Source organism: Pararge aegeria, chromosome 11 (assembly GCF_905163445.1).
Source record: "Pararge aegeria chromosome 11, ilParAegt1.1, whole genome shotgun sequence".
NCBI classification, from domain to species: Eukaryota; Metazoa; Arthropoda; class Insecta; order Lepidoptera; family Nymphalidae; genus Pararge; species Pararge aegeria.
In genome coordinates this window covers 12,134,521-12,148,444 of record NC_053190.1, presented here as the reverse complement: position 1 = coordinate 12,148,444, position 13,924 = coordinate 12,134,521, and the positions used below count along the sequence as shown (strand labels likewise).

The 13,924-nt window shown below is 36.0% G+C and overlaps 1 protein-coding gene across 1 annotated transcript; it reads right to left on the bottom strand.

The window, feature by feature from the left end:
- Nucleotides 1-8,454: 8,454 nt before the first annotated feature.
- Nucleotides 8,455-12,217, bottom strand: LOC120627554 (androgen-dependent TFPI-regulating protein-like). Its single transcript, XM_039895558.1, has 4 exons — nt 11,993-12,217; nt 10,291-10,428; nt 9,269-9,489; nt 8,455-8,644 (listed from the first exon to the last, which is right to left on the bottom strand). Exons 1-4 carry the CDS (start codon nt 12,188-12,190, stop codon nt 8,464-8,466), a joined length of 738 nt encoding a protein of 245 aa, XP_039751492.1. The 5' UTR covers nt 12,191-12,217; the 3' UTR covers nt 8,455-8,463.
- Between the last annotated feature and the right edge of the window lie 1,707 nt (nt 12,218-13,924).

Genomic DNA, 13,924 nt, shown 5'->3' with positions numbered 1-13,924 from the left:
AAGTAAATTCATCCCTATCCCTATCCCTACTAATATTATAAATGTCAATGTAAGTTTGTTTATTACGCTTTCACGCAAAAACTATTTAACCGATCCTCATGAAACTGTACACAAATTCTTGGAAGTGTTAGAAGTACTATAGGATACTTTTTATCCCGACATTAAGCTCGGATCCTTTGGGAGGGGGATGAAAGTGTTTCACGATTTTACACCATAACTCCGAGAAGTTATAACCGTTTTTTTTTTTTGTACTATAGAGACTATAATATGTGTTTAATTTTGCCCAAACTTTGTGTAGATCTGAAACTTTGTGTAGAACAATGCAGACATGCAAAGGCGGCCTTATTGCTGCAAGAAATCTCTTACAGGCAACCTTTGTAGACAGGACTTACAGCAAGAGAACGGGATAGTGTCAAGAGTGTTTTAATATATACATAAATACCAAAAATGAATATGTATAGGGTCAGGTCAGATACAGAAGGCTGTAGTCCTTGAAACGGCGTGCCTCACTCTAGAGTCCTGACCGCCGCACCGGTTGCTTGGGCATTTAAAAGCCCCGCCAGCAGAGAAGTGGATTGGTTTTTTTTTAATAAATTTTTAATACTGTCGTTTTTATTTATATTATTTAACATAGTTAAGAACAAAAATGAAGTCTGCCAATCCAAATTATAACAGCTTTGTGGGTATTTGTTCTAAAACTTTTCTGTGAGAGTGGACGCTTGTAATACATTAGTAGCCTGAGGATTGTGAATAGTCAGAGGAATATGCCTTTGTTAGGCGGTTCTGTTTAAACCCTCCCCCAAACTTCCATCCGAGGTGTTTTCACTTGATTTCAATATAGGATTATTTAAACGGCGGATTAACAAGTGGCGGTTCCTCTGGTGCTGTAGATATTCATAGGCGGCGGTTTACTCTTTTTGCTCTTTGTATTTGTTTATAAAAAAGGATTCGATGCTGACAGTGAACATTTGAGATACTTCCAGAATTATACTAAACATTTTGATATGTTAGATTTATTTGATAAATAAAAAAATTAAAAATTAACTTATACCAAGATATGATTTAACCAGTTTGCTCTTTTGTATTTATTTATAAAAAAGGATTCAATGCTGACAGTGAATAGTTGAGATACATCCAGAATTATACTAACCATTTTGATGTGATTGTTTTATTTGATAAATAAAAAATAAATAAAAAAATTAACTTATACCAACAATGATTTAACCAGTTAATGTTACTGTTACGAAGTTGAAACAGCGGCGTCCGTCCGTAGCCGCTTTACTGAGTTGTCTAACTTTCTTCTAAAGTTGTAGGTGTAGCACAAAGGAAACTTCATATACTCATATGCTCCAGTTGTTGTGCGAACTGCGCCAGTGGTTTAATAAACGCACCCGGTCACTATTCAGAGCTTCTATTTGCTGCTGTCATTAGACATTGTTCACGTTGCCAGAATGATTGTGGCCGTTTGCGCAGTGGGCTACAATCCTGCTTTCTGAGCCAAAGGCTGTGGGTCCGATACCTACTACTGGGTAATGTTTGAGTGATGAACATGACTGTTTTTCAGTGTCTGGGTATTCATCTGTATATTAAAAGTATTTATGTGTATTATTGATAAAAATATTCATCAGTCTTCTAAGTACAATAATACAAGCTACGCTTACTTTGGGGCTAGATGGCGATGCGTGTATGTCATAGTATATTTGTTTATTTAATGATGGCTTCCATTTATAAAACTAATGAGACAACATAATAAGAACATTTCTCCCGTTCTAATTATGTGTACATATCTTATCTACATAATATACAAAGCAGGTTACAAAAGACATACATGCACGCAAAGATCACGTCCGTCAAAGTACCAGGTTACCATCAACCCGAGAAGTAGGTTTTAAGCCTCGTGTTTGTAAATTTCAAGAATATTGCAAGTGTGTAAATACTTTTTTGATACAAAATATCGCTTTTTATTCATACGAATAACTGATACACCAAGCAGATGGTCCAACTGATGGTATGTGGAAAACCATCGCTAATACGTAGAGAAAAACTCCACAATGCATACAAGAAACATGTCCTACAAATGATTGCGCAGTTTTCATCAACATGAGTTGCGGGGAGCTGCTGGATAAGCGGCAACAGGACATGTTCAGCACGTACACGTACGATAATTACAAGTTTCAAAATATGAATAGCGTAACTGAGACGATCTTTTCCTTCACCGCTGGTTTTTGATTGCTTAAATATGACATACATTTAAAAGCGCTATAAATGCTCTTACTTCTTGAAGAAGACTTCTTAGAACTAGCTCTTACATAAATAGTTAGCATAAAATCAACACGCGGGACAGCATTACTACCAACTAACACTAAGTGCTTAAGTTAGGTATTAAATGGATTTGCTTGCTTAAATAAACTTGCATGTTTGCACAAAATAACAAACAAACGTCTTGTTGAGACAGTCGAGTTCAATAAAATAGAATACTCATCTTTCTGTTGTAAAAATATTTGAGTCACCTAAGATTATTGTTGTGGTAACAAATTACTTTTGTGGTTCGAATAATACTATTTTAACAGGTTCCTAAAACGAATGTGTAAAGAAAAAGTCCAGTGATTAGGAGTTTGGGCCCGTCTGCCCTACAAGTTAGCATTTGTCTGTAATCTCAATTGATGGTAAGTTCTGATGCATTCTAGATGATAGTGGGCTAACCTGTTTTAGAAATGGTAGTTAATTTAACCCCAAAAGTTTCTAAGAAGCATCGTACCGGAAATAAATTACTGGTGGAACGTCTTTGTTGGTGGGGCGGAAACTAGCTACGGCCAAAACCTTCCAGTAGACCAGACCAGTCAAAATTCAAAAATAAAATAAATAAATAAATAAATAAATAAATATACTACGACAATACACATATCGCCATCTAGCCCCAAAGTAAGCGTAGCTTGTGTTATGGGTACTGTGATAGCTGATAAATATTTTTTTATGAATATAATACTCATAAATACTTATAATATACAGATAAACACCCAGACACTGAAAAACATTCATGTTCATCACACCAACATTTTCCAGTTGTGGGAATCGAACCCACGGCCTTGGACTCAGAAAGCAGGGTCGCTGCCCATTGCGCCACTCGGCCGTCAAAAAAAAAAAAACCAAATTGCACCAGTGGAATAGAACTCGGGCCATCCTACTTATGAACCGCAGCACTCACAACTGCGCTAGGGCGGTCATTACAAATATTATCTCTAAAACGTGTAGGCAGTGCCGTAGTTCCCCATTGTAACTAGGCCTATACAAAGTATAAATGAAATCCGAAATAATACATCAGAGGCTTTACAGGTACATTATTTACTGTCTCTAAGACCTATTTGTGAAAGCGGAACGCTTATAGTTTTTGAGTAAACTATTGCCATAGTTTTTACTGAACGAAATCAGATACAGCCCTAACATTTAAGATTATAATCATATTTTATAAATAATTTATACAGAAACACTTATACTCATACGTAACGTGGTGGTCAGTGATGATGCCGTCTAAGATGGTAGCGGGCTTACCTGTTAGGGAGTATGTCATACCCCTAATCGTTTTCTACGCGACATCGCACCGGAACACTAAATCGCTTAGCGGCACGTCTTTATCTGTATAGTGGCCACGGCCAAAGCCTCCCACCCGACAATATTCCAGAATTGCGGGAATCGAACCACAGCCTTGGACTCAGAAAGCAGGGTCGCTGCTTACTGCGCCAATCGGCCGTCAAATGGAGGGTAAAAGTAAGCAGAACCATTTTTTGTGAGTGACAAGTAGACTGCGTACTACATTAGGTATCTTTTGGTGCGAGAGAATAATATGAATTCAACCGTTGTAATAAACAGAGTAAAGTGAGTTGAGATTTATTAAATTTTTGAATGAATGATTACACTTTTATTGTACACCACACCAACATATAGAAAAATTGTAACTAATAATTTAACGTAAAGTATACTATTTGGCGGCCTTATCGCTACATAGCAATCTCTTCCAGGCAACCAAAGGCATAAAACACAGCTCAAGAAGACACCAACACGTGAGATGATAAGTTGACAATGAGTAAAGGCACTGGTAAGAAATTATCGCAAGATTCAAAACGTCCCGGAAAACCGGTTTGCAATAGCAGCAATCGCTTAGAGTTATAGACGCCATTGTTTGTTGCCATCAGAATTTGTATGACTCGACATAAGTGGCCATTTATTTTTATATCTTATTTAATACGCGTGACAACTGTACTCTGATCTGCCGTTACCACACGGCAGCAAAAAGATAATACAAAGTTGTGATAAAAAATAGGCAGTGTCAACAACCAATACATATTATATATACAATACTAGCGGACCCCAGCGCCATTAGTCAGGCTGATTGAACCTCAAATTTTCAAATTCATTCAAATCGATCCAGCCGTTTAGGAGGAGTTCAGTAACATACACACGCACACAAGAAATACGAGTATATATATATAAGACATACCATAACTGTGTTTACAGTTAGGTCAAATGTGGATGAACACTATTGCAAAAGGGTTACGGTCATATTATAATTCACACGTATGTTCATACGCACAAACATACACGTATTAATGTGATTTCAACCAATTATAAATCAGTTGTTTTTTTAACACTATTTGCTCGACAATGTCTTATTAAAAAACAAGTATCTAAAGATAAAGTACGTCATCACAATAATAAGACTAAGCGGGTTGTAGGTAATATAATTTGAATTAAAAAACATCTCGCATCCAAAGAAATATTTCTTCATCCTAATTTCGCTGCGGAAAATAACGTCCCTTTCTCACGCCAAGGCACATTAAGCGCAAACAATAAAATATTTTTAGATATAAAAAAAATACCTCCGAAACGTTTTATTATGTTGTTATTAAAACTAATCCCTACTAATGTCAATGTAAGTTTGTTTGTTACGTTTTCACGCAAAAACTACTTAACCGATCCTCATGAAACTTTGTACACATGTTCTTGGAAGTGTAAGAAGTAATATAAGATACTTTTTATCCCGACATTAAGCTCGGTTCGTTTGGGAGAGGGTATGAAAGTTGACGATTTTACACCATAACTCCGACAAATTATAACCAATTTAAATAATTATTTTTGTACTATGTGTTTAATTTTGCCCAAACTTTGTGTAGATCTGATGAATATGGTTAGAGATAGAGGACAGATCTCCTCAGCGCAAATCCCTCATTTAAGGCTTAGTGATACTATTTTTTTTTAACTACAGCTAAATTGAATGCCACATCAAAAAACAAAATCAAACGCAGACGAAGTCGCGGACAACTGCTAATTATCTATATAGCAACAGCAATTACCACCGGAAACTATCAAAATAATTGCTCAAAGTACAACGAACAATTTGCTATTATACTAGCCTTGTTTTAATTGAATCGTGAGGTAAAAAATAGTGCACCAAATAGAGGGGTAAAGCTGGCGTCGTCTTGGATGCCCCTAAAACTTATGGTTACTTTCCAACTTTTCAATGAAATTTTTAAATTTTATACAATTATTTTTTAATTGTCATTATTATAGTCTTCGTAAAAACACTAATTAAAGATGATAAAATCTTACAAGAAACCTGAAATATTTGTCATTTGTTGTTTTTTACCACTACAAGTTAGCCCTTGACTGCAATATCACAATGGTGAGCATAACACTCTAAAATACACTAAATTGACATCTCCATAAATAGTGCTATCCCTTTCAATGGCAAACATTGTGAAAAGGAAAGCATTACTTTTAGATTACTTTTTTTTATTTTTTGTTCACGGGGTAAAAACTTCTTCAAAGGCTCCGGGTTCTCTTAAGAACGTGCCTCCCTTGTACAACGGATATAAAGCAAGCTAGCCCATTGCAAGGCTTATGAGCTACGCCGCTACATTCTCGGGGAAGACAGCAGCGTGCCTTACCTTCACTTTTATACCTGTCAAATTAGTTAAGTTCAGACATTTATGTACAACATTGGCGTTGACAACATAATCTTGGTACATCTATACCAAGTAATATAAATAAATATACAGGAACACGTATGTGACACTGTTACAGCTATTAAAATAATTATGTTCATTTCGTTTTACAATGACGTACCGAACACAAAACACTTCCTTGAAATTACTATAATACACGTACCTCGTCATAATGTAGAAATATTATTTGTATTTCTACGTAATAACAAGGTCAAACAAGACGTATATAATATGTTTGTCGGATTACACTACTTAGTTATTAAAAGACTATAAAATTATCAAAAGAGCTGATGTTATTCATCTAAGCCTCATTATGCAAAACGTCATTTGATAATATAACAAAAAAGAATATAATAATGAAGGATATTGAGAAGCAATGCAAGAAAATACGTTTTTATTAGCCACGGAAATTTATTGATACCTGGAGTCAATATATGAATGTGTATTTCGATAATCAGTGCCCAGCTAATCGAAGTCGTGCCCCCGAAACGTTTCTTTGACAAATAATTCCAAGCATTTAACTCGATCAACATAACCTCCCTCCGGTTTAATAACCCCTAGTGGTTTAACGGAGCTTCCAGCATAGAATCGAAAAAATAAGTCATACTGTTTAATAGGTCTAGATTTCAAATATTTCCCATACTATATACCTTCACGACACTGCCGATCCCGTATCAAGTTTCTTAACAATTTAATTATTGTTTAATGGTTATTTAATTATCATCATCATATCAACCCATTACCGACCCACTACAGGGCACGGGTCTCCTCCCACAATGAGAAGGGGTTAAGGCCGTAGTCCTCCACGCTTGCCTAGTGAGGATACACATTTGAGAACATTATGGAGAACTCTCAGGCATGCAGGTTTCCTCACGAGGTTTCCTTCACCGTTGAAGCAAGTGATATTTTAATGACATAAAAGGCACAAAACTTTATACACTTAGAGGTGCGTACTGGAATTCGAACTTGGTCCCCTGAAAGCGAAGTCGAGCTCCTACCTACTATCACCGATTCATACTATCATACTTCGGTATCGAAATATTCAAATTATGAATCTGACAGCAGTACTATAAACTAACAGTAACTAGTAGTAGCTAATGTCACATTTTGTAATATCAAAACTGCGTAACTAGCCTTGAAAGTTCGGATCCGTGGGTAAATTTCGAAAAACTTTTAATTGGATACCGAAATAGTGAATTTCATGTAATTTAAGGACCTAAAAATTAACAATACCCGTTTGCCATATTCTGGTTTAAAACTACACTTGCTGTTTACACAATTATTTTGGTTTTTCGTTATACCTAATGCAGTTTTCATAACTACATTTGGTAGATATAAAGGAAGGTTTGTAGGCGTTTCTTTTTTCTTTTGTAAAAGCGTTTTTTAGGAGCATTTTTGTATTCGAATGTAACGCCATCGCACAAAAATTTTGTGATCTACACCCAATAGAAACAATGCTAGAGCAATAATGGCTTTTTGTACCCAACAACAATGACCCTCACAGTTTCGGAGTTCTCATTCTAACCTTCGATCTTCCAAGGCAAGCACATGTCAAGCTTACTGCATTTTATATGAATGCTGCTGAATTATAGATATACCTCAAAAGTAGGTACCTCATGTTCAGCAGTGAACGTTGTGTTATGAAACAAGTTCAGTATAAAAACAAGCGGTGATAGCCTAGTGGTTAGAGCTTCGGCTTCCCCTTCTGTGGGACTGAGTCCGATACTTGATCACCTTTTTTTGGTAGTAGTAGAGCTTAGTGACAGAGCTCGTACTACCACCGTGTTTATTTCTGCCGCTAAGCAGCATTGTTGCAATGCTGTGTTTCGATCTGGGGTGGGTTGCCGGTGTAATTACTGGCACATGACGCTTAACACCTACGCCTTAGGTTGATAGACACAGGACGAGTTTCTTGCATGCCCTGCGAAGTGTTGCCCTTTTTATAGGCGATGGTTTTCCACTAACCATCAAGTTGGCCATCTGCTTGGTCAATCAATTAAACTTATCTCAAACAAAATTAAAAATATTCTAATTTTTGCTATTAATTGAAGCAATTAAAATATCACTTGCTTTAACGGCAAATGAAAACATCGTATGGAAACCTGCATGCCTGAGAGTTTTCCATAGTGTTGGATAAAAGCATACTCCGCAAACAGCAGGAGAATCTGTATGGTGTAATTTATAAATACTTCAATCCGTATACTCTACACCAAACAGATCCTCGGCAATTTACCCTCTACGCACGTTTCGCTCCGAAACCGGAGCATCCTCAGGAGATGTTGACTTTACAATGAATAATTGATAAGCAACAACAATTATTATTCATTAACTCAAAGGCGTTTTAAGTCTACCAATCCACATTTGCCCAGTGTGGTGGACTGAGACCGAGAGGAGACCCGTGCAGCGGTTAGGCAAGTGGGTAGGTAAGTACAAAAAAAAATTCATCATGCAGCATTTATATTACTCAAACATTTTTCTTTAATCTCCGTTGATGTCCATTTATAAAGTCTATAACTAGCCACTGGCCAGTGTGGTAAAACAAGACTGATGTTAAGGTGTAAATGGTTAAAACTAATAACTTGGAGGGGGAGAACTTCTTCAGAACGGGATAAAGGTATTCTTCGTTTGCCACACTGTGTACACACCTATGGACAAAATGATTATAATTACTAAATAAATAATTATTCTACGACAATACATCGCCATCTAGCGTTAAAGTAAGCATATCTTGTGTTATGGGTTCTTACAAGACTGATGAATATTTGTATGAATATTATATATAAATACTTATAATATAAAAATAAACACCCAGACACAAAAAAACATTCATGTTCATCACGCAAACATTTTCCAGATGTGGAATCGAACTCACAGCCTTGAATCAGAAAGCCCCTTCCTACTGCGCAAATCGGTCGGCAAATTACCTTTATTCGTTTAAAAGTTACTTTTTTGCTTTTTCGTTCCGAATATTTCATATGCATTTTATATTAAAGTAATATTACATATTGTTTTCTCCAAGAAGGTACAAAAACTAAAGTCAATGGCCTATACTTATTCTTGACATCTCCTAAAAAAATCAAAGTTTGTACACGTTACAAACGTTAAAGGCCTCTGAACGGAAGGGGTTTGCCCATAATCACCAGGCTGGGCAGACGAGATCGAGAGTCGCGGGGACGTGATTGCAGAAGCTGGACGACCATAGACACAGTAGACGCTATTGCTCGTTCTTCGTAATAACAATACACAAGCACTTTAATAAAAATACTTACACAGCGATATAAAGACTAATAAATCCCAGCATTGCTATAATTCCTGGTACCATACTCTTAGGTCTCTCCCGCCTTACAAATAAGAGGTCGAAAATGACGAAAACCAGGGATAATGTATGCAAGCTGTGCTGCTCCCAGTAATATATCACATTGTCCACCGATTGCGGGAACATCAGCTCTCTGTCATGATACCAAAGCCTCCAGAACAGAATATCAGCAAACTAAAACACATTGAATAGAACAACGCATATTTTAGTTAAACCAGATTGTTTGTTAGTGAAGCACAATAAAACAGAAAATAACAGCACGATAGGTTTTATAGCTCTAAAAGAAACTTATTAAAAGTTATTTTTAATACTTTTTTTGTTCATTACAAGAAAGTCGTCGACTGCAATGTCTTTTGGTGTGTAAGTGATGATGCAGTTTAATAGTATAGTGAGCTAACCACATTGGTTCAAAGCAGCGTTCCGGAATGTTAAATCACTTGGCAACACTCTTTGTTGTTGTAGAGATAATTAATGCATTTGCAGAAGCCGCTCATCACTTGAAGCGAGAAAAACCAGAAATTAGGAATGTCAAAATTGTCTGTGCCAGGGATTGTACCTAGAAACTCCCAGGGAAATAGACAAATAACTGTCTATCTATATCTATCATCATCATCATATCAACCCATTACCCGGCCGTATATGGGTCTCCTCCCACAACGCCGGCCCAGTGCGGATTGGTGGACTTTACACACCTTTGGGAACATTATAGAGAACTCTCAGTCATGCATGTTTTCCTTCACCGTTCAAGCAATTATCACGGAATTGTTCCCTTCTAAAATTTCAAAAAACGTCCGTCTAGATAAACGTTATATCATGTATTATTTGACATCTAGGTTAACTCACTATAAACTTTTGTTTGTAACTTATTTACGTTACTCCTTATTTTACGTTATTAGTCTTCTCTTCTCTAGTTCTTTCTCGTGAAAAATTATATAATAGCATTTATAAACGATTTAAAACAAATTGGAAACTTACAGCAGTTGTCGGCAAAACGAAGCTTGTGAATAGAAAATCTCGAATTCCCATAAACATTTTCAAGTGTTTTGTTCCATTTTCTTTTAATTCTCGCAAATCACAATATATGCAAACAGGTATGTATCCAAATGACAGCAACTAAAACACATACAAATAAAGTATATACGAGATAGCCATTTTCTATTAAATTCGAATCGTTAATACGAGTTCAGAATTTGTAATGTAATAATTAATAAGTTTTTTTGAAAGCAGTGATAGTGGTTAGGACTTCGGTTTCACTTTCAGTGGACCTAGTTTGAATCCCAGCACGGACCTATAACTTTTTTAAGTTATGTGCGTTTTAAGCATTCCAAATATGTGTTTCCGCGGTGAAGAAAAACACCGTTATGAAACCTGCACGCCTGAGAGTTCTCCTGTCTTAATAATATAATCTCAAATAATAATTTGGGGAAAAATCTTTTCGCATTATACTATGTATAAACTTGTAATAAAATCTCTTTGGCTATACTATTTCTATCTGGCTGGTTTTGGTATCATTAAAAGTTTAAATTTTAAAGAAGATAATTCCAAATTCAAATTAGGAAAATGTGTGATTTTTATATTTTTTACTTTTATATTTCGTACTGTGAAGGAGATTGGTGAATCTAATTAAGAAATTCGATACATTTTAAAATTTAACTACAAAAAAGATAAGGTCCTTGATATGGTGAACATATTATGAGTTATAATAATGTAAAGAAGAAATTCTCTGAAAGGGTCCGGAATTATATCTGGTAAATGCTAATCAGACTGACAGATTTTGCAATTAAAAGGGGATTATAACTTTATTTCTTAGAAACGGAATATGGCGGTTTGTCACCAACAACAAAAATATGGCCGCTGCTGCCATCCTTCACTACCCCTGAAGTCTTCCAGGCCAAGGGCTTAACTTCTGGCGAGGCTTTTGTCTTGCATTTAAACTCCGATGAAGTATTTTCACCCCATAATGTGCATATTATCTTTTTTTTCCTAATTCTAAGGTTGCCTGGCAGAGATCGCTATTAAGCGATAAGGCCGCCTTTTGTATTACTACTTCTTTCGATGTTTCTGTTTTTGTTATATTTTAAATGTTGTGGTATACAAATAAAGAGTTTAATAATAATATTAGCTACTGTCCATGGGAAAGTAAAAAATTCAAATAGGCTCAGAGTAGCGCACGATGGGATACTGTGACGAGTGCTAGACCAGACCTTTGTCATCAGGCAATCACGTGACGCGTAACATCATTTATTATTTAATCGAATAAAAAAAAATCCAGTCCAGCGTTGTTATCTACCTATTACCGGTCCACACACGGGTGTTTTCTCAGAACCAGATGAGTTTAGGCCGTAGACCGTAGTCCGCCACGCTGGCCAAGTATGTATTAGTTAGACATTGAGCCTCTTCACATCACACAACTCTATATTGTTTATGGATAACTCCCAGGTATGTAGGTATCCTCAAGTAAGAGGTGTGTGCTGGAGATCGAACACTTTCCCCCCGAAAGGTAATCTGAAGCCGTAACCTTACCGTAAACAACAAAAAAAAGTCTATTCATCAATATTTAATGTAAGTTAGTTAATGTTTATTGAACTAATAATTAGCCTTTTATCATTATTTTATATTATTAATAATCAATATTTTAAACAGTATAGGATCTGTATAGCATCCATCATTTACTTACATTAAACCAAGTTGTTATTAGCTTCCACTTAGATTTTGCATACACTCGTATTGTCTCGTCTTCGGAATTCTCAAAGTCTTTAACTAGTAGTAACCTTATGGACATAATCACTAAATGCGCGAAAGCTAAGAAATATATCGACAAGCGAAATTTTAGTAAACTGTCCGTATTTCGCACTAATTTGTTTAAATTTGTCATGTTGGCCTTAAACTGAGTGTACACGTCTAATGCCTAAGAGTTAAAAGTTAAACTGATGTTACGTCTGTTTATGAATATCTATATCTAAAGGATTCTATGCTTAAGTATAATAAATATAATTGAGGTGTTTGTCTGTGTGTTGTATTATTGTGTATATTATCTATTTATAAAAAAATACAGCTGAAACATTGTTTTACTATAAACATTTTAACTCGCTAATCTCTCGAACTAACAGTCGTATTTCTCGGTAGAATTTTATGAAGATTGTGGGCTATTAAATTAAATTATACTCTATGAACTACTGGAACTACAACTGGCTTTTAAATTATTCTCCTTACCTTACAAGCAAAGCAAAAATAAATAATTAAAATTATAAACATAGTAATAACGGAAGGGCGATGCGACACGGTATGTCGGGGTCTATTGCGTAGAAAATAATATAAGCGTTTGGAACGCCTGCTGTATAGGCGTTACCTACGAGTTCGTGCGTAGAACAGCGGATAATATTTGATAGGGAAGAATAAATATATCAGACATTATACTTACACGGAGATAGTCACGGGACACTTTTGGGATATTACAATACAGTTTAAGTTGTCTTGTGTTTGTCGTACGTATGAAGCACAACTCCAAAAAATTTTTAACGACGTGTGGCAATTTGCACATTTGAGGTTACCATCCTGCGATTGACTTACACATGTGTACAACGGAAATTGAGTACTGTACTGTATTTGTTGTAATACTGCTCTGTAAACGTTGAATGGTGCTGAGTGATCCGAAACAAGGTTGAAGGAACTGATACTATTTATATTATATCTAGTTCTACACAGCGAACAAAAACTATAAAGATATATTTTTGACTATTTGGTTCTCCCCTTTTTCTACCATGTGGTACACAGATCTTAATTTGTCAACACCCCTGCTCTTCCAGCGGGTGTCGTACGAAACGGCTAAAGAAGTATAAAAGAGAACGAACAGCAGTGACCTCTGTACTACTAGTACAATATACTGCGGTTACCAAAACGTCTGCCTGTCGTGGTGATTATGGGCGAACCCTCCTGTTCGGAGAGCAGACTTAAATTTTTACAATAGACAAAATATATAAACATACCTATATTAAACATATGTAAAGAAATTTTTATTGTATTTGTATAAGTCTTTATTGTACCTACAGAGGGTACAATAAAGACTTTTATTTTGAGTTATTTATGTATTTACCTAACTCTGAGAAGTTAGAGAGTTTGCTGGAATCGAATACGGTCTCCCCGAAACGAAGGCCGAAGTTCTGACCACTAGGCTTACACTTTTCGTCCAAAAACATATCAAAATAGAAAATCTTATTAAAGTAGGGTAGGGTAATTTATTTTTTAACTTTAAGGAAATACGCAATAATGGAAGCTCACGCAGACAAAGTCACTGTTAACTGTAGTAAAGACTGTTGAAGATGCTATTAACTACTTACAGCAGAAAACGGTGTAGTAGAAAGATAAAAAAAGTTGACACAACCAACTTCGCCAGTGCAGCGTCGCGCCTTTGTCAAAGTTTAAATTATGGTAAGCAAAACGTCTTCTTTAAACTTGTTAAACTAAGGGTCCGTTCACACAGACCGGCTCGGAGAGCATCGGCCTGCTTTTTTCTTTTCACACAGACCGGGTCGTATACGCTTGGAATTGGCCGGAGCGGAGCCGCCAACTATTTCACATCGACCGGCTGGAAGAGATCTGAAAGCGGGTG

Bases quoted from the DNA above. Each gene is read 5' to 3' on its own strand.
- LOC120627554 (XM_039895558.1), bottom strand. From the start codon at position 12,190: ATGACAAATTTAAACAAATTAGTGCGAAATACGGACAGTTTACTAAAA. The intron at 10,429-11,992 runs GTAAGTAAATGA...TATGTGTTTTAG, and splicing joins TAATAACAACTTGGTTTAAT to TTGCTGTCATTTGGATACAT. The intron at 9,490-10,290 runs GTAAGTTTCCAA...AATGTGTTTTAG, and splicing joins TCGTTTTGCCGACAACTGCT to TTTGCTGATATTCTGTTCTG.